General features: G+C 41.5%; 1 protein-coding gene across 1 annotated transcript in view; it reads left to right on the forward strand.

Annotated features, from left to right (window-relative positions):
- LOC108682986 (sodium bicarbonate cotransporter 3) overlaps positions 1–19,690 on the forward strand; it is a 58,152-nt gene that overhangs the window by 10,104 nt on the left and 28,358 nt on the right. Inside the window, exons 2-6 of the mRNA XM_047883950.1 lie at positions 2,903–2,960; positions 7,148–7,404; positions 10,683–10,824; positions 12,751–12,970; positions 14,290–14,422. Of these exons, the coding sequence (XP_047739906.1) occupies positions 7,164–7,404; positions 10,683–10,824; positions 12,751–12,970; positions 14,290–14,422 (736 nt within the window). The 5' untranslated portion in view covers positions 2,903–2,960; positions 7,148–7,163. The remainder of the gene's footprint in view (positions 1–2,902; positions 2,961–7,147; positions 7,405–10,682; positions 10,825–12,750; positions 12,971–14,289; positions 14,423–19,690) is intronic.

Raw genomic sequence — 19,690 nt, forward strand, 5'->3', positions numbered from 1 at the left:
CTGCCCTTTACGCATGCCCGTTATACGCCTCCGATCGCCTGTCAGGCCCGTAGCATGCAGGCAATACGCTTTGCAATTTTGCCATGCTGCCTCTGTCGCCTGAACAAGTCAGTCAATTTCAGCATCTTTCAGTTTTTCAGCCTGACCAAGTCAGTTTCAGCATCTTTCAGTTTTTCAGCCTGACCAAATCAGTTTCAGCATCTTTCAGTTTTTCAGCCTGGCCAAGTCAGTTTAAGCATCTTTCAGTTTTTCAGCCTGGCCAAATCAGTTTCAGCATCTTTCAGTTTTCAGCCTGACCAAGTCAGTTTCAGCATCTTTCATACAACCGGTATAAACAAGAATGGTTCCGCATGCAACAGACTATATCGAGGTTCCTAGAAAGCGAATTAATAGCTTTTCGTTGAAGCAACGCGGTTTTTTCTGGTTTGCGCTGGTTATATTTTTATGATTTAAAAGTGGTTCATCAGCTGCCTGTTATAGTGCTTCTATAGATGCCAACTTCAGATTGGCCTTTTTTGCGCTATATGTTCGTATGGCGCGACTTCTGCTGTTGAACAATCCCTTTTAAACTGGCATTCTTTAACAAATCTGGAACATACCGGTTTCTGGTTGCACCTTTTTTTCACTTGCCTTGTGTTATCTCGTTGTATATTAAATGTCATAACATAATTGGACGTTTATCGCCATCACCGCAACCTCATGGGCAGGCTCAATCCTAACTTAATTGTGATCATCTCTCTGCTTAATTCACCAATGATTGATGGCTGAACGTCGATGTTCCTTGGATGACTATAGTCGCTTATAATTTTTCAATTTTATTTTTGAGTCCCTCATACTTTTTGATGGCTTAATTCTTCCTCATGTTAAAGTGCAGACGTTGCAATAATGTGCAGAATTTTTCTAATTCTCCAATATATTGCCATTGAATCTTCATCGTTCGTTGGATTTACGCATGTCTCAAGGCAAAAACATTTGATCAATTTTCCGTTATTTGAACCGCGACACAAATAAAGGTTATGATAATCGACGAAAAAGCGACCTTTATGTGTCACATGAAACAATTTATTCAGTAGCCTTTCATTTGCTATTTTTCCGTAAGGATTGTGGAAGTGAATTTTAATCTGATTAGGTGTCCCTGGCCGCCATAGAGCTGCGAAGCCTAACGCTTCACCGCACCATTCAAAGTATCAGTAGTTATATCTTACAATGCTATTTCTACCTGAACTTTACGTTGGTCCAGAGTTGAAGGCCTAATGCCGTACATGCATCGTAGGACCAGGTATGCGTTGGCACTTCAGGTGCATCCCATGCTTTTTGTTATCGTTTAAAATTATTCCCAACGTCAGAAGAAGACTTTTTCCGTTCTAAGTGTAATTTTTTACGAAGATTTGGTGTCACAATCGCAGTATTTGGTTAAATAAGCCTGTCACCTTGTAAGGGGAGGCGTTCAGCCCCGGTAAGTTTAATATTTATATTAAGGAGGTAGATGGTACAGCAGTGAACAAGACTGGCATGTAAGGCTACTGAAACCACCTGGGCACAGCTTAGAGAAATATATTATGAAACACTGAAACCAGCATACAGCCACCAAAGTGTGCAGACACCGCCAGTTGGTGCAGAGTGAAATGGGGTTAGTAGTGTTATGATGGTATGGCAGCAGCAAGGCACGCTAGCAGTTGGAGCTTGCATGTTAACAACACAGCCGAAATCTTGCAAAATCACCAGGCCCTCAGTCCTGGTTGCAACTAGCAAATTGCAAGTCCTAATCACTAAAACAAAAGAACCAGTTAACCAAGGTCACCCACCCGGGCTGACATCACACAAGATACAAATGGCAAACGCATGGTCAGGCAATAAAATCAGTCCCTAATTACCATCTAAAATTGCTTGTTTCTTTTACTAGAACATCACAATAAAAACATATTTGCACTGGTACAATAATTCCGGACAATGTGAAAATTAGTTCTGCAAGTCTCTCCTCTGTGTGCTCCACTAAGGTTGAGGCAGGTTACTCAAAGGAATCACGGTTCTCTCAGTGCTTGTCAACAGTGCTTGTATCGCTAGTCTGTGAATTTCACCATTCGAGCATACCTACATCAGTGAAAATATTTGAGAGAAAGGGACTTATGGTGATAGCAATAATTTCTAGGAGATGGTTCAACGGTAGAGGCTTGGCTTAGCGCGCGCGAGATCGGAGTTAGAATCCTGCTGACAGGGACTTTTCTTCAAGTCGATTTCTGACGAGTTTTGTGTATGGTGGCACTGTGATAATTTGTTCCTGCTACATGTCTGACATAGTTACTTGTACTGTCATGGTGGATGGGCACACATAGTCCTCAGAATATGTGATCGTATGAAGCAATATCATTAAATAAAATACAACGGATTTGAAACTAACAGTAAAATTTTTATCGACGGCATTTTAAAGGTGGTCATCGGTGGCTCATCGATGCACCACCGAAGCTATTGGGTAGTTATTTGTGGAAGAAGAATTTCTCGGTTAAGGTGCCATCGGCAGGTTATAGGTGGAACATAGGCCGGACACGCCATTGATGTGCCACCTATAATTTCCACCTTTAGCCACAAATAATCATCGATGTCTCGGGAATAATTTTTATTTGGGCTACTATAACATTTTATGGCGGTCTTGATTCACTTAATTGTAAACAAAGTGCGTTTTTAATTAATTACTATGTTGTCCAGTAAATGTGCAAGATAAAGGACTGCTCGTCGTAGATGACTTTGTCATCTGATTTACTCGTGTTTCCACGCAAATTAAATCCTTCTCGTTTGCTTGATTCTAATGCAGGATATCAATAAAATTACAAATGCAAACTTGGAATCCATCGAAACAAAATCACAAATTCTGATTATTCTAAACTTTATTTTTTATTTGTTTCAGATTCGAGGCGTTCACCAACACGTGGACTGAGAGCCGCTATCGCGGGTCCGGAGACCAGGTTAGGATGTGTTTGAAATATTCAGCGTCAGATGTTCAATAATAATGGTATCTAGTTTCGGAGAAGGCCTACAATAGTTAAACATAATTTATTGAAAAAACGCCGTACATAATATACATAAGGTAAATATTAGGAAGGGAATAGAGGAGCAATTGTTGAATAGTTAACCTGAAGAACATCTGGGGTGATATTTGCAAAGCGGTATCTTCTGATGAAAGGAATACGGAAAGAAAAAACATAATTCTGTTGCTCCAATGAAGTAATATATCTGCCAAGACAAGGAATATAACGGGTAATCGTAATACTCCAAGGGAAGTTTCACTCTTATAAATATTTTATTTAATTGATACGGTAGGATGAATTGGTCCCTGTTTATGTCAAGTAACTGATGCTATCACCGAGTACGGGGATTGATCTATCCTCATCCATTTTGCAACCATAGCACAATGACTGGAGTGATGGATTGTCGCCAGCATGATTACGTATATACCGTCAGCTAGTGTCAATTTTGTTTATGCTTACGATTATGGTTTTAGTGCTATTTGTTTTAAATTTACTTATAAAACAATATATGTTTATCATGGCTTTAAAACCATTTATTTTTATTTGGCTGTCATGTCATCTATTATCAATTTGGTTTTCATGGTATTTATTGATTCAGTTTTCATATTATCTACTACCTGCACTTTTTCTATGCTATGTACCGGTATTATTCATTTTATTTTTATGTCTTTTATAAGTATCTGTTAGCCAATTTGTTATCTGAGTGGAGCCAATTTCACTTAGTGGACAAAAGTTCCTCCTAAATAGACAGTCCAATTATTTCTCTTTTCTCGTGTATTTATGAAATTAATAATAATAATTAGCAATAATAATAATAATAATGAACAGCTGAGTTGTTTTGATTTGGATGAAAAACGACTAAATTTGTCGAGGAATCAGAGGGATCGCTAAACTTTTAAGGGTGCTTTCAGTGCATGTTTTTCGCAAGCCTTGACGGGGGAAGCTCGGATGCTGGTAGCTGGTTAGCCCAGCTTACTGAACCAGCTGGCTTAACCCTGCTTAGTGGGCCAGCTGACATCGCCCTCGGTGGTATCTGGGCCAGCTGGTAGCATCGTTAGGGTAGTATCTGGGCCAGCTGGTCGCATCGCTTGGGCCGTATCTGGGCCAGCTGCGAGGCGGGAGCGGTAACTATCGATTTCGCTAGCCAAGCTCGGATGCGGGAAGGGGAGGCTTCAAGTATCTCTTGCTAGCCATGCTTGCATGCGAAGCGACGTAAACTCAGAGGAATAAATGGGTCAAATTTTCGAAAAAGTGATGCTTTTTATTTCCAATTATACGAGCAGAGGTAGTTGATTCCAAACTGGGTTAGAAAGACCCATGAAGTGCATCGCTATTCGGACAAAGTCTTACTAATTTCTCTGAGGTCATTGATTGACGCATCTCTTATTATATTAATACTACTAATAATCTTATCAATAATCGTTACACGGAAGACTTTTCTGTTGACGTGTCATTAATTTGCAGACGAGCATGGAGCTCTCATTTGCCTTTCATTAAATTAATTTATTTTATTCTTATTTGAGAACCGTTTCATGTAAATAATAATAAATTTAAAATCAAAGAAAACACCAAGCAAATTCACCATATCGAGATATTCAAACTTCAATATCGATATGGTGAATTTGCTTGGTGTTTTCTTTGCTTTTAAATTCCCTGTAAACTTGCGATATAAGCAAACTGATAATGTAAGTATTCAAAAAATATATTCACAATATTTACTTTTAAATGCAAAGTTTACAATCAAATAAAATATATACACAAGGAGCAATGCTAAAGGTAAAATACTACGTATACAATAAAGTGCCAGGCATAAGATACGCACAATAATACAGACGGACAGACGGACGGACGGACGGACATGGCGAGCACAATGGTGCATTTTTTTCATAAATGAGAAAATGCGCTAAAAACTGTTACCGCGTGCGGCGTCGGAACGAATAAAAGAACTGAGAAACTTGGCAGTCCTGCCAGCTCGACACGAGCGAACTTGGGTACGACTTGATCTTTATTTGTTGTGAATATTGCACTGTATCATGAGCATTGCACTTAAAATGCTCATGATACAGTACAATATTCACAACAAATAAAGATCAAGTCGTACCCAAGTTCGCTCGTGTCGAGCTGGCAGGACTGCCAAGTTTCTCAGTTCTTTTATTCGTTCCGACGCCGCACGCGGTAACAGTTTTTAGCCCATTTTCTCATTTATGGTAAAAATTCACTAATGTGCTCGCCTTATCCGTCCGTCCGTCTGTCTGTCTGTCCGTTCGCGACTTTCACGTTTTCGTCGACGAGAAAATGCGCTCTCTGTCACTCAATGCAGTGAGTACCTACTGAGTTATATTTTTTCACATGTTACGTAGAGCATGCAATGCTGCCTGTGCCTGTAATAAATGAGAAATGACTGCACGCAAGAGTACGAATAAAATACAAATCATTTTGCGCGGTATTTTGTTTTAAAGCAGGACCTAATTGTTACAAACTTTGTTTAGATGCACTTTGTTTGGATTAGAGTATTTTATGTACAGTGATTAGTCACTGTAATGTTGATTAGTACTATATCCGCTGAATTTCTCGTTACCGACTTTAATTAATATGCCACAATACGCTCGTTATTCCGCTCACAAACATTCATGGTGATAACCACAGCTAAATTAAAACAATATAGGCATTTTTTCCATAAAATAAATTGATAATCAACTATACGATAGCGTTCCTATACAAAATAAATACTACATCGTAACTCTATTTTTGCACCTGTCTTGTGACATGAAGATTTACGACAATCGTCGAGCTTACTCCCATTGCAGGTTACGACCATAGGTTAGTTTGCGACCACCATACTGCGCTGTCACTACGCATATGTTCCGCAAATATGCGTACTTTTTAATAAATTATCAGGTAAAATGCTAGGACAAGTAATTTGATTTAGTCATACCTATAAACGTTGAAAACATTTGTGGAAGGAATTTCGCGACTCTTATTATACTCGTATACCTGTTTAATTGGGTGATGAAGGAAATAGGCTTGGGAACCACTAATCCTGACTGCGTTGAGTGTCTGAAAAACACCAGACTTATGTGTCCCGACATACCTATCTAATTTCCCTCTAACATGACGCAATTATTCTCTCCTTTCATTCGTGAAATTAATTGTCAATTTGACCCCACCTATCCCTGCTCCCTCTCTGTCTTGAGGGTTTCATCCTCTTCATGTTACCATTTAACCCTTATCTTGCTGACCTCTGCTGTGGGCTCACTCTAAATGCCAACTAGGCCCAAGCATCAGCGTTAAATGAGGCTCATGATCGTAATTTCAACCCACTTCTTGTTCGTGTTCCGAGGAAATTCAAACTCCACTTGTATTCCTTATTTAATGTTCAAGTTCAAGCCCTAAACTTTCCTGAAAATAAACAAAACAAACCTAATGAACAAAATGCTAAAGATCACAAGGTTCCTACGAATGATAAATATATACAACAAAGATCATATGAACACATTATTCTCATTAAATATATTCACAATAGTATATACACGATATAGCTACCCTTGAAATCCTTCACTAGTACAAGACACGTACCTCCGTCACGTCTCCGCACCAAACAATAACTAGCGCAGCGTTCCTAGAGTGCGGACGTGAACAGTAAGATCGTCTCTAAACCTAAAATTTCAAAAAGTGTCTTCAATTAAAACCTTAACTCCTCCTCCATCATCGACCATTCCTTTACTTCAAATCTTCGACCTGATTTATAAATTCCTAGCGATTCCTCTTACAATTTTCACTCGTTGCCCTTATCTCTGTTATCTTCTCGACACAAATCCTTTCCTCTCTCCCTCGCCTGCAGATAAACTAAGACAGCGATGAGTCGTGAACTAAAAATTCGTAAATTATTCGTAAATTTTTAATAAATAAAGTAAATCTTCATTTATTCCCATTCCCATAAATCTTTATTTATTCCTAAAATCTTTAATGATTTATTCGTAATTTTATTCGTAAATTAATTTGTTTCTCCCTTGTCTGCAGATAAACCAAGTCAGCGATGAGTCGTAAATTAATTTCCTAAATTCGTAAATTATTAGTAAATTAATTAATTCGTAAATTAATTTTCCTCTCTCCCTGGCCTGCAGACAAACCAAGTGAGCGATGAGTCGTAAGGACGAGCGCAGCCTGCTGGGGGAGGACGCTGGGGACGAAGGGTCCAGGGACCCCGGCATCACCGCCCACCACACGTCCAGCGCCGACGACTATGAGGGCCACAGAGCCCACTCAGTGTATGTGGGTTACCAGCTGCCCAGCTCCATGCAGCACAAGAAACGCTCCCGCCACCGCCACCATCGTCACCACCGTCACCACCAGCAGAACAACAAGCCTAACGATGGACCCAGTGAGTAGTGGGGGCTTAGTGGGTCACGTGGGGCCTGGTGGGTCATGTGGGTCACGTGGGGTTTAGTGGGTCACGTGGGGTCTAGTGGGTCACGTGGGGCTTAGTGGGTCACGTGGGGCCTAGTGGGTCACGTGGGGCCTAGAAAGTACACGTGTACTTAGGACGCTACGTGTACGTGAAATAGTACACGTGTACTTAGGACGCTACGTGTACGTGAAAGTACACGTGTACTTAGGCCGCTACGTATACGTGAAAGAGTTTTTAAAGTACGCCCCATGACACATGAATGTATACTAACGTACTTGTGAATATTTTGTAATGTTTTGGTATTTATCAGTATTTCTAACGGATAATTTGAGCTTAATCGATAATTAACGATTCTTTGACACAAAACAAATTGGTAAATATAAATAAGTAAAAAGGATCATTCGAAAACCTAATTTTATTTGATTGATATTCTAGATGCAAAATACCTCTAAACTCAAGTATTTTTTTAAACGTTACCTTAAATAATTAGATTTAAATTGATAATTTGCAATTTTTTCCACACAAAACAAATTAATAAACCTAACATATATGCATATTTTTTTAAATTTAATAAGAATAGCTTATTCAAATTTAATTTAGAATTGGCGATTCGTTGACATTCGCTTAGCATGAATATATTCGATGGTAAATTTTTGTGAACAATTTTAATTCGATGTATAATTGGCAATTGATTGACACACTACAAATCTACCATCGTAGCTTCCATCAATAATGTGGACGAAACCGTCCGGGGTGAGTCGCCCGGACCCACCTTGCATCCGCACTGCCGCTTGGTCTGCTTAGCTTGATTTGCATCACTTAGACTCATTGATTAATATAATGAGATAGATTATTAGTGCGAGCTGCTGACTGGGTGGATTAGTGCAACCTAACTGACCAGGTGGATTATTGTAACCTAACTGACGACTGACTAGTTTGATTAGTGTAACCCAACTGACAACTGATTAATTTGATTAGTGTAACCTAACTGAAAACTAATTAGTTTGATTAGTGTAACCTAACTGAGAACTGATTAGTTTGATTAGTGTAACCTAACTGAGAACTGATTAGTTTGATTAGTGTAATCTCGTTACCAAGGTTCATTAGTATAACCTAGCCGAAAATGTTGATTAGTGTAACTTGGCTGAGATGTTCGAACAGAGCTGACTAGGTTGACTACGGTAGTGTAACCTAGCTGACTAGGTTGACCAGTGTAACCGAGCTATGTTGACTAGTGTAACCTAGCTGACTAGGTTGACTAGTGTAAGCTTGATGACTAGGTTGATTAGTGCAACCTAGCTGACTAGGTTGACTAGTGTAACATAGCTGACTAGGTTGACTAGCGTAATCTAGCAGACTAGGTTGGCTAGCGTAATCTAGCAGACTAGATTGGCTAGCGTAACCTAGCTGACTAGGTTGACTAGCGTAACCTAGTTGACTAGGTTGACTAGTGTAACATAGCTGACTAGGTTGACTAGCGTAATCTAGCAGACTAGGTTGACTAGCGTAACCTAGCAGACTAGGTTGACTAGCGTATCCTAGTTGACTAGGTTGACTAGTGTAACATAGCTGACTAGGTTGACTAGCGTAATCTAGCAGACTAGGTTGACTAGCGTAACCTAGCAGACTAGGTTGGCTAGCGTAACCTAGCTGACTAGGTTGACTAGCGTAACCTAGTTGACTAGGTTGACTAGTGTAACCTAGCTGACTAGGTTGACTAGTGTAACCTTGCTGACTTAGTTGACTAGTGACATAGCTGACTTGGTTGAAAATTGAACTCCAACTGATGAGTTAATTAGTGTCCCCTAACTACCAATTTAATTATAGTGTACCCTGTAGCTGCCAAGTCACCTAGTGTACCCTATTTACCACGTGGCTCTGAGTGACGTGACTGACGTTTGTCTCGTTGTTTACTTCTTAGCTTATCTATATACGCATGCAGGGCGACTGCTTCTGATTGCATTTGTGGGTCTGTGATTCCTAGCCTTGTATTCATTTCGAAAATTTGATTTACGTGACCGAATTAATACACTATAGATACTTTAAAACTAAGAAAAAAAAATACAACTCCAGAAAAATGATTAAAGTATCCTAAGTTGGAACCACTGCTTATATAGGGTAACAAAACTTGGTCCCCTTGAAGTTTTGGCCAAGACGCGAGTCATGGCCGAATAATAATCGCGGTCTCATTTAGCACTAACGAGTTAATAAGTAGTATAAGTTTGAGTTGCATGGCTTGGCCTGTATGATGAATTGTATTGTATTTAAACAGACTGTATTGTATTGAATGCATATTCAACTCTCGAGCAGCTCTCAACTTATTGCACTGTTCAGTAGGGCGACACCCCATTCTTCTTCGAGTTCAGGGTGAATTTTAATATTTTACAGATTTATTTTAACATTATATAGTTTTCTTTCATGCCGTTCTTCATGAGTAAAGCGATTGACGCAATGCAAACTCGGGAATTCGCGAGATGTTCTTTTCTCATGACTTTCCGCGGCCTATGAACAGTTGTTTATTGCATGGGAACCTTGCTGTAAATGTCATCTTATTTCTTCTGTCTCTTCACTTCAATTTATGCCTCATCATTTAGCTTTAATGTTTTTTATCTTGCCTGAATTTCTCTTAACTTCGCTTGCATGTTTCTTCACTTCACTTTGATGTCTCTAGTCTTCATTTTGAAGTCTCTACTCATCACTTTAATGTCGCTTCAATTAAAAATCTCGTTTGTTTTCTACAGTTGTAGCAAAACATCTAATGTGACGCATGGTCTCGACACTACTTACTCTTTTCATCGCAATTATTGCAAGCAAAAAACTTCTCGTAGAAAATTTTATGCGCTATTCTAAGCTGTCAGGAGCATCATTTTCTCCGTCTAACTTTACTTATTTGGATGATTTTTCACCGTCCTTAAAACTCAAAGTTTCAAGTGCAAGAAAATTATATACACTTAAGTAATTTTTAGCTAGTTTTTGGGAATGTTCTTCAGAATAAGGACATTATGTTTTATTACATTCTTACTGAAATCTTGGAGGGGATCCCAAAAATTTTCGCGACAATCTATAGGATTTTTTAGGGATCGCAATTAACTTTTGGGGAGGCCTGTTGGTTCTGATGGTGACGTGTACAGTGAAGCTAGTGATGCGAGTGTTGGATATGGTGACGTGTACAGTGAAGCTAGAGAGGTGCAGTCACGTGTGCTGTGTTGCAGTGGAGGTAGTGAGGTGCAGTGACGTGTGCTGTGTTGCAGTGGAGGACCCCAGCACGCGGGTGCAGTTCATCCTGGGCGAGGAGCAGGATGACGGCAGCAGCCACGCCGTGCACCCCATCTTCTCTGAGATGGAGACGCTCGTTACCGTTGATGGGCAGTACGAGTGGAAGGAGACCGCCAGGTGGGTGGTGGTGGTGGTGACTCCTAGTTGTTGTTTCTTGCGCCGACGTCACGCTCGCGGGGGTGGAGGCTCTGGTGGTGGCCGTGGAGAGATACCTTAAGAGGGGGAGATGGGCGAAGGCAGGGAGGGTGGCCGGGAACGCCGCCGCCTCCACGGGGCTGTCCCACAATGAGAATACGCTGTGGGACGTAGGGAAGGCGAGGCAGGCGAAGAGATGCTGCACGGATTGGAGGGGATCCCCGGCGGCGCTAGGAGTGCGTCCGATCCTGGCTGAGTCGGACGCCAGGGAGCTGCAGTATCCCGAGCGGAGCTGGGATTGCGCTGAGCGGTAGGGGCGAGGGAGCGAGACCTCCACTGATGCAATCGGCGGTGGCGGGGCTGCGAGGACGGCGTTTATGGCGTCAGTCGCCGCAATGTGGGAGGCGATCTCTCTGCGGAGGGAGCGTTTTCCCCAAAGACACCGTCGGGCATGATGCCGTCAGATAGGAAAGGCGCTACAAGGTGGCCGAATCTTGACTTGATGGAGGCTTTCATGGGGCGGTCTCCGAGAGGAGCAGAGGCGATGTGGAAAGAAGTATATGGGAGGGCTGGAGGGCACTGGCGAGTAACTGGGCACAAGCCAGGTCCAGGTGAGCGGACAAGGGAAGGACGCCGGTCTCATGGTGGAGATGGGCGATTGGGGCCTTAATGAGGCAGCCGGTGGCTAGTCTTAGGGCTGAGTTTTGGATGGTTTGTAGGCTTGCTATTGCAGTGCGTGAGGTGACAGGGTACCAGATGGGGGCTGCATAATTGAGGAATGGGCGCGTAATTGTCCGCTAGATGGCAATGATGTCCTCCTTAGAGAAACCCCAGTTGGTGCTGGCAAGGGCTTTTAAGATGCGTATGGAACCTGTTGCTTTGGTGGCTATGGCTCTGAACATGAGGAGAGAACGTATACTATAGTGGGTATCCCAGGTAACGCCTAGGATTTTGGTGTTTTTATCTAGAGAGATGATGCCATTGCAGATTATTGTAGAAGAGTGTAGGCGGGATTGGTGAGTGTCTGGGGCGAAGGGCGTGACGGAAGACTTGCCAGGTGCCACGGTCAGTTTCTTGGCGGTCGTTCAGTCTGAGGGCGTAGAAGCCCAGAGAGGTCAGCCTCTGCAGCGTCGAGTGGAGTCTAGTGGCAGGTGGTGGTGCTACCTTTCCTTCCGCCCAGATGGATGCAGCAGGTTGGGTGGTGGAGTCTAGTGGCAGGTGGTGGTGCTACCTTTCCTTCCGCCCAGATGGATGCAGCAGGTTGGGTGGTGGAGTCTAGTGACAGGTGGTGGTGCTACATTTCCTTCCGCCCAGATGGATGCAGCAGGTTGGGTGGTGGTGGCACTGTTGGGGACATTTGGTGGTGCCACTTTTCCTCCCAAATAAAAGTGCGGCCAAATGGGTGTTGGTGGCTATTGGTTGTGATATCACCTCTCCTCTACCCTAATGGACGCGTTCCTTGTGTTATGTCCTGTCTCGCAGATGGCAGAGTCCGTATATGCATATCATTATCCTATCCCATCTTATGGGCGAAGTCCACTTGGAAATAAAATCTCTACTCGGCGAAGGCATATTTTCCATTCCCCTGATGAGTTAGGCTTTCATTCACAATATTACTCTATTACTTCACAATATTACATTCACAATATTACAAAATTACATTTACAATATTACTCACAATATTACAAAATTACATTCACAATATATAATTTTACATTCACAATATTACTCACAATATTACTATTATTATGAGGGAATTATTAATCTCTTTTGGGCATAATTATTTCAGGGAATAATTATTCCCCTGCAGATGGGTGAAGTTTGAGGAGGACGTAGAGGAAGGTGGGGAGCGCTTCTATTCCCCCTGAGGATTTAACCTTTAATTCACAATATTACCTCCCCCAACAGATGGGTGAAGTTTGAGGAGGACGTAGAGGAAGGTGGGGAGCGCTGGTCCAAGCCCCACGTGGCGACGCTGTCGCTGCACGCTCTCTTCGAGCTGCGGTCGTTCCTGATGAAGGGCGTCGTGCTGCTCGACATGGACGCCATCAGCATCGAGCAGGTCGCCGAGCTCGCCATCGAGGCGCTCGTCAACAAGAAGCAACTCGAGCCTGAGAACAAGGAGCTAGTGAGCATTAATAATTAGTTTAATTAATTATTAGCCTTAAATAATTATTTAATTAAGACTTAATTGTGAGCACGAGAACAAGGAGCTCGTAAGCATTAATAAAATTTATAATTGATTATTAGCTTTAATTAATTCTATAATTAAGAACGGCCATAAGCATGAAACGAGTTCGTGAACATCAATTACTCTCATAATTAAGCCTTAATTATAAGCTGTAGGTAATAACCATTATAATCATCCTCAACTTCTCTTTTAATGAAGCATTGAATATAAGCCGCACACACTTCCATAATTAAGCCTTAATTACAAGCATTAGGTTACTCATATTCTCAAGCCTCAATAATTGGCCTACATCACTGCCACAATTAAGCCTGAAGTATAGGTCGCAGTTACTCTTTTAGTTTACGTAAAGCAATATATAATTTAATAATTGAGTAGCTATAGCTATACCTTTTATTGTAGCTATAAAGTAGCGTATAAAAAAGAATAAATCTCGCGAGCTTAAATGGCTCATGTCATTTCGTGTTTCGGTTAAATTTTAACGTCATTAATTATGTTTAATGTTAGTCATTAAGTGGATTTATATTGAATATAATAAAATCTCAGGCTATTTCACAACGAGAATGAAAAAGTCACGAGATTCATATACAGTGCGTTCACATGGACGTTTGTTGTGTTGGTGCAGGTAGCACAAACACTTTGTGCTTATGTTATAGTGTTTGTACCTACTTCCTGTTAGTGTTAGATGCTCTGGGCTGTCGATTCTGTTTGCGGTCACTTGTGTTTGTGCCATGTTTGTGGTCGCTTGTGTTTGTGCCAAGATTACGGTCGCTTGTGTTTGACGCAAATTGTGTTTGTGCCATGTTTGCGGTCGCTTGTGTTTGACTCATATTGTGTTTGTGCCATGTTTGTGGTTGCTTTTGTTTGACGCAAATTGTGTTTGTGCCATGTTTGCGGTCGCTTGTGTTTGACTCATATTGTGTTTGTGCCATGTTTACGGTCGCTTGTGTTTGACTCATGTTGTGTTTGTGCCATGTTTGTGGTTGCTTTTGTTTGACGTAAGTTGTGTTTGTTCCATGTTTGTGGTCGCTTGTGTTTGACTCATGTTGTGTTTGTGCCATGTTTGTGATTGCTTGTGTCTGACGTAAGTTGTGTTTATGCCATGTTTGTGGACGCTTGTGTTTGTGCCATGTCTGCGGTGGCTTGTGTTTGACGCAAATTGTGTTTGTGCCATGTTTGCGGTCGCTTGTGTTTGACGCAAATTGTGTTTGTGCCATGTTTGCGGTCACTTGTATATGACGCAAGTCACGTTTGTGCAGCTGAAAGACGTTATCATGCGTCGTCACAAACATCTCTACGAACGCAGCACCAAGGAGGGCGGCAAGAGCATGTCTAACCTGCCTCTCATACGCAGCCTTGCCGAGATCGGCCGGAACCACAGCAGCTCTAAAAGTAAGACTATATTCATGTAAGATATTAGAAATTACATTAATTAAGAAACACTCTCAGTGATGTTAGAAATTACATTATTTAATTAAGAAACACTCTTCGTGATGATAGAAAAACTCTTCTCTAATGATAGTAGTATTTGACTCGAAACTAGTTATCTTAACCTCTAATCCAGGGAGTGTTGAACTGGTGTCATGAATATAACTATTGCATCATTTATCTTTCTTGATGATAATAGAGTGTGTACACTGGTGACTATGGTTCTGTATATAATAATTGCGCAATGTTCTCTTAATATTGATATAACATGGACAATGTCTGGGCTTTTGGAGGTGAACCTTGACGGTTTATTTCTTGAGCTAACGCTCCCTGAAAAATCTTCAAGTTTTACACGATTTTCTGACTACTTTAAAATTGAATGGTCTTTCATACTCATAGCCTCTCTTCCTATTAGTATTGATTTTGCTCATTCTAAATGGTTCTGAGTTATAGTGAAGTAACTGTGTACGAGGAAACAAGTATTCTATATTCAACCGTACATGTAATCGCTCGTTGATTATGAGGCATGTTTAGTGGTCGATATCATGTCATTGTATCAGTACATGTTTAAAAAGCCTTGTGTGTTGTGCCGTATTTAATTACATGTTTTCCTCACACACCTACAACATTTCTTGCTTACAACACCTGCATATGGCGCTTGCCTCCTACTAAGTATGGTTAATTTTTTCAGATTGTCTTGAGATGTTGGCCAATAAGTAGAATATGTATATGACTTGAAAAGCTAACTCTAGGTGTTCCTTTCTCATTCTGGTACTTGATTTGCTACTTGATTAATTTTACGCATATATTATCTTCCACAACTGATTTAATACTTGATTGAATTACATATTTGTTCTCCTTCATATTATGCATATTATGGTGCTTGATTTAATTCTTTATTGACTTTATATTGATGTTATCATTAACTTCAATACTTAAATTATTGCATTTGCGTGCGTTGGAACGAATATTCCGTGTTTGATGAATTGATGTCATGCAACACTCGATTGTTTAGTGACGATTTTCGTTGCTCGTCTTCCCTAACAAAATTAAGGGGCCAACTACCCTAACTAAATTCGGGGTATGCTTTAGCCTCCGCCCCAGAGTTGCTATGTTTGCGTTAGAGTTATCCTGGGTCTGGTTGGCCACCTGATCGCAATCAGCGACTAGTCAGAACCTCCTGGCCGACTTTATAGTCTCCTGAGAGTAGGACAAGAGTTGGCAGAATCCCCTCAGTCCCCTCACCAGGCTCTGGTAGCTGTCTGATTCGGGGGCCGGAATGTAGACCAAAAAGCGGACATAGAGAAGCTGATTTACGTTCGGTCCGAGTCCTAGGCGGTTCCTAATTCACGGTCGCCGCCAAATCAAAATATGGATAGGGTATAGCTAGCTAGGCTTCTGTCGAATAGTCACTATACACTCGGCGCAAAGTTATTCTGGGTCTGATAGGCCACCCGATCGAAATATCAGTTTCTGGTCAGAATCTCCTTTCCAACTTTATAGTCGCCTGAGAGTATGACAAGGGTTTGCAGAGCCGAGTCATAGCTAGCAAGCTGCCCAGTGGCTGCCCTTCTAACCCTGAGCCGAAGCAGACATAGGGAAGAGAAGCTAATTTACGTGCTCCCAGAGTCCTAGGCGGCCCTATATAATGCAGGGTCGCTCACGCCTCTGAATTTTTTTTAAGGTTAAGGCGGCTTGATTTTTATTTCTCAGCGTGGCTGTGGAACATTACTATGGTTAATTTTTCAACGTGGTTTAATATGTCAAAATTCTGACCCTAGGTTAAAATTCTGCAAAAATATTTGCCCGTGTGGACCAGTCGGCAGACGGAGGGAAGGGGATATTGTGTCCAGAACTCTTAGCAGGGACCTCGGCCTAGGATTTAAGTACCTAGGATTAGGAGGGGCCTAGGATTCAAGTAACTCGAGGACTCATGAACTTGAATATTTCACGAATTCGAAAACTCAGTTTTTTATAAACTTGAGTGCTTGAGGGCGTGGGTACTTCATGGACTTGGAGCTCAAATATGTTACGGAGCTGAGGACTCAAGTCTCTCGTTACGACAGTCCACGAGTTCATGGACTTGTTTTCGGGGGTCCGTCACCCGTTCCATGGTGGCCACCACGACGGGGAGGACATGGTTGACCACCACCATGACGAAACTTGTGCTGACCACCCTGAGCCTGCTGGTGCTGCCTTTGGCAACTTGCTGACCATACCAGGGGCGCCGCCCTTCTCTGGACATGTCCACGTGCCCAGCCAGGGTGCTGGTGGGTGTCCACTCGTCTTACTTCATCACTTATGCCACGTGCATCTGTTGAATATGCCACGTGCATCTGTTGAATCTTGCTTCGCCATGCCACGTGCATCTCTGTTGAACAGAGTCTAGTCCCACATGCGATAGTGTTGCCTAAAGTTACTTTCGCGTTCATTACCAAAGTTGTTCTTAGCCTTGCCGTAGCAGTGCCCCTTTTATTAGCGGTGCATTTTGCGTATCTGGTGCGGTATATGTAACTAAGCCTTAGCTGTACCCATCTCGGCCTTATAGCTGCTTACATCCTCTGCGATTTTTTTCCCTCGAAGTTCAGTTGCTATTTAAAATCTTTTATTTTTGTCGACTCATCTGAATTACCACTATGACTGCCGATTTGATTACAGTCTGGAACCTATCATCCATAAGATGGTATATAGCCTGACTAGTATACTAGAAACTTCCATAAGCTTCTCTCTCGACTACCTAGACAGTTCAACATAACACAGATGTCATTAAGTTGTGCTGTATATTAATTTATTTTAATGGTGTGATGCTTCACTCGCGTACAATATTTATTCTAAATTTGATAAGGGTTGAGAAATGAAGTTTATGCGCCCTAAGTTAGTGGCGTACAAACATTTATTGGTTTAATTCGTGCAAAATTGTAGTGATTAGTGCAAAAAAATCGTGCGCCCAAAATTTTGTGTAGATCAAAGAATCCGTTTATTATGACGCTTACGATGTTTGTACGTCGAGAACACGCAAAGTAAGTTTATTTCATGGCACTCGCTTACCTCACACGTCTAATCTTATAATCCCACGTCTGTACATGTAAGCTTGCGTCTGCTCATGTAACTTTAACGCGTTCAACTTGAAAGATTCGCCACGCTTACAACGACCTCGCTTGTAGTTTCTTCGCTTCTAATTATAAGGGAAAGTAGAAATAATTCAAAATACGCTTCAAATTTTTGTAGACTATTCGAAAAAAATTGAATTGATCTTAATGATAAGCTAGCGTGGTTCAAGTATGTGATAAATTTTGTTATTAGTTCATTTCACGTGATTTATTTGCCAGCTAGAGGTGTTGTTCATTCGCTGCTCCAACATAACTTATTGCTGGCTGCGTATCTTTAAAGTATACAAGATTCATTTAGATTTACATACATGTTCTCGGTTCAGGCCGTATATTCGTAAACATGTTCTCGGTTAGGCTGCGTGTTCACCAATTTTGTAATCGTTGAAACCATAAACACTTGTTCGTCCCTCGCAGTTGTTCTTTATATAGTTGCCGTTGCGGAGGGCTTCGCTTCACGGCAATCATTTTCTAGTCACAATTATTTTCATTGTCTTCGTTGGCTGCATTGGTCCCTTCATGCATTGTCAACCTCCTCATGGAGTCCCAATAATAAGTATAATTATATATAATTATTTATATTCGTGAATCCTAATCAAGCCTTCTTCTTTAGGGTGGTTGGGCACCTGTAGATGCTAATACTCTGTATAGATGCACAGCCCGCACTGCATGATGTCACGGCACAGTATTTCGCTTTTGAATGGCTCAACCGTTACTATCACTATTTCTGTGATCTGTTCTCGTCGTTCCTCTCACTATTGTCGTGATGAATAAATTGCGACCAAGGCTCAATATCTCCCAGTTGCGAGTAATGGTCTTGCTCAAGTTATTTCCAGTCTCTGGAATAAAGCGTAATTAATCGCTGAGAGACTCAACGGCGATCGTCGGTTACCGTAATGGTGTCGAGAATATTGATTATGTTAAGTGGACTACATTCTTTACAATTTATTATTAAGGCGGTGTATAAGTCACTCGTGGTATATGAGGAGGCGATGAATATATGACTCGTTATATATAAATGGGTATCCGGTGTTATAAGGACAGGCGTAACACATGATAATGTCATGCAACGTGCGCCATGATACATGCCATACATCACATGATGAGTGACTTCACATGATGATTCCATACATCACATGTTGCTTCACGCAGCATACGTCTGCTCATGCTTTATAATTTCAGCTTTTCCATTAATGTCAGCTTCTTATAAAACAATTTAGATAATTCGAAGAATATTACAATTCATAAATATAATCCTCATTGTCATGCGGGACGATTATATATAGAGCAGATGATGATAATGATTTTTTCACTACGCACGTATTTGCATTTCGTACGTAGGGAAAAAACCTTTTTGAATTTCGTATTTCAACAAGGAAAGCCACAGCAGTCGGTCGCTGCCAGTTAAATACTGACTGACTTTCAATTTCAATAATTAGCTCAAACGCCGATTTTCGATGGTTAATTCGAAATTATTTTACAAAATATAAGAATATTGGGAATATTTTTGTTCTGCGAAATTTTGCTTAAAATTATTTTTTTACGTCTGCACCGCCTGTACAGTCTGTCCCGTCTGTACCTGTCTGTCCACATGTAGTCTTCTTGTCTACAATATTGCTCCCCTGTTCGTGCAACCCTCCGTGCAACCCTCGTGCAACCCTCGTCCAACCCTCGTCCAACCCTCCGTGCAACCCTCCGTGCAACCCTCCGTGCAACCCTCCGTGCAACCCTCCGTGCAACCCTCCGTGCAACCCTCCGTGCAACCTGTCTCATCCCTCCCAGTGAATATGTTCTTCGTCCATAAAGCAACACTTTCAGTTGTCTTCACGCCCCCACTATAGACAGCTGCCCCCCACTGTAGACAGCTGCCCCCCACTGTAGACAGCTGCCCCCCACAGATGTGTATAAGAGACAGGTGCTACCTTTCCTTAATTTTGTTCATCACTTAATAATGTATGCGATGTCTGCGCAAAACAGTGATACATTGTCCTATTGTTCGCCTTTCAATTCGAGACTATGTTTTGAGATACAATCGATACGTTTTAATCTTTCGTCGTTTTACTTATGATGTATGTGAATTTGATGGTCCATACCGCCTCACATTGTGACGCGATCTCCGTAATAC

Source organism: Hyalella azteca, unplaced genomic scaffold (genome assembly GCF_000764305.2).
Source record: "Hyalella azteca isolate HAZT.00-mixed unplaced genomic scaffold, Hazt_2.0.2 contig1765, whole genome shotgun sequence".
NCBI lineage: Eukaryota > Metazoa > Arthropoda > Malacostraca > Amphipoda > Hyalellidae > Hyalella > Hyalella azteca.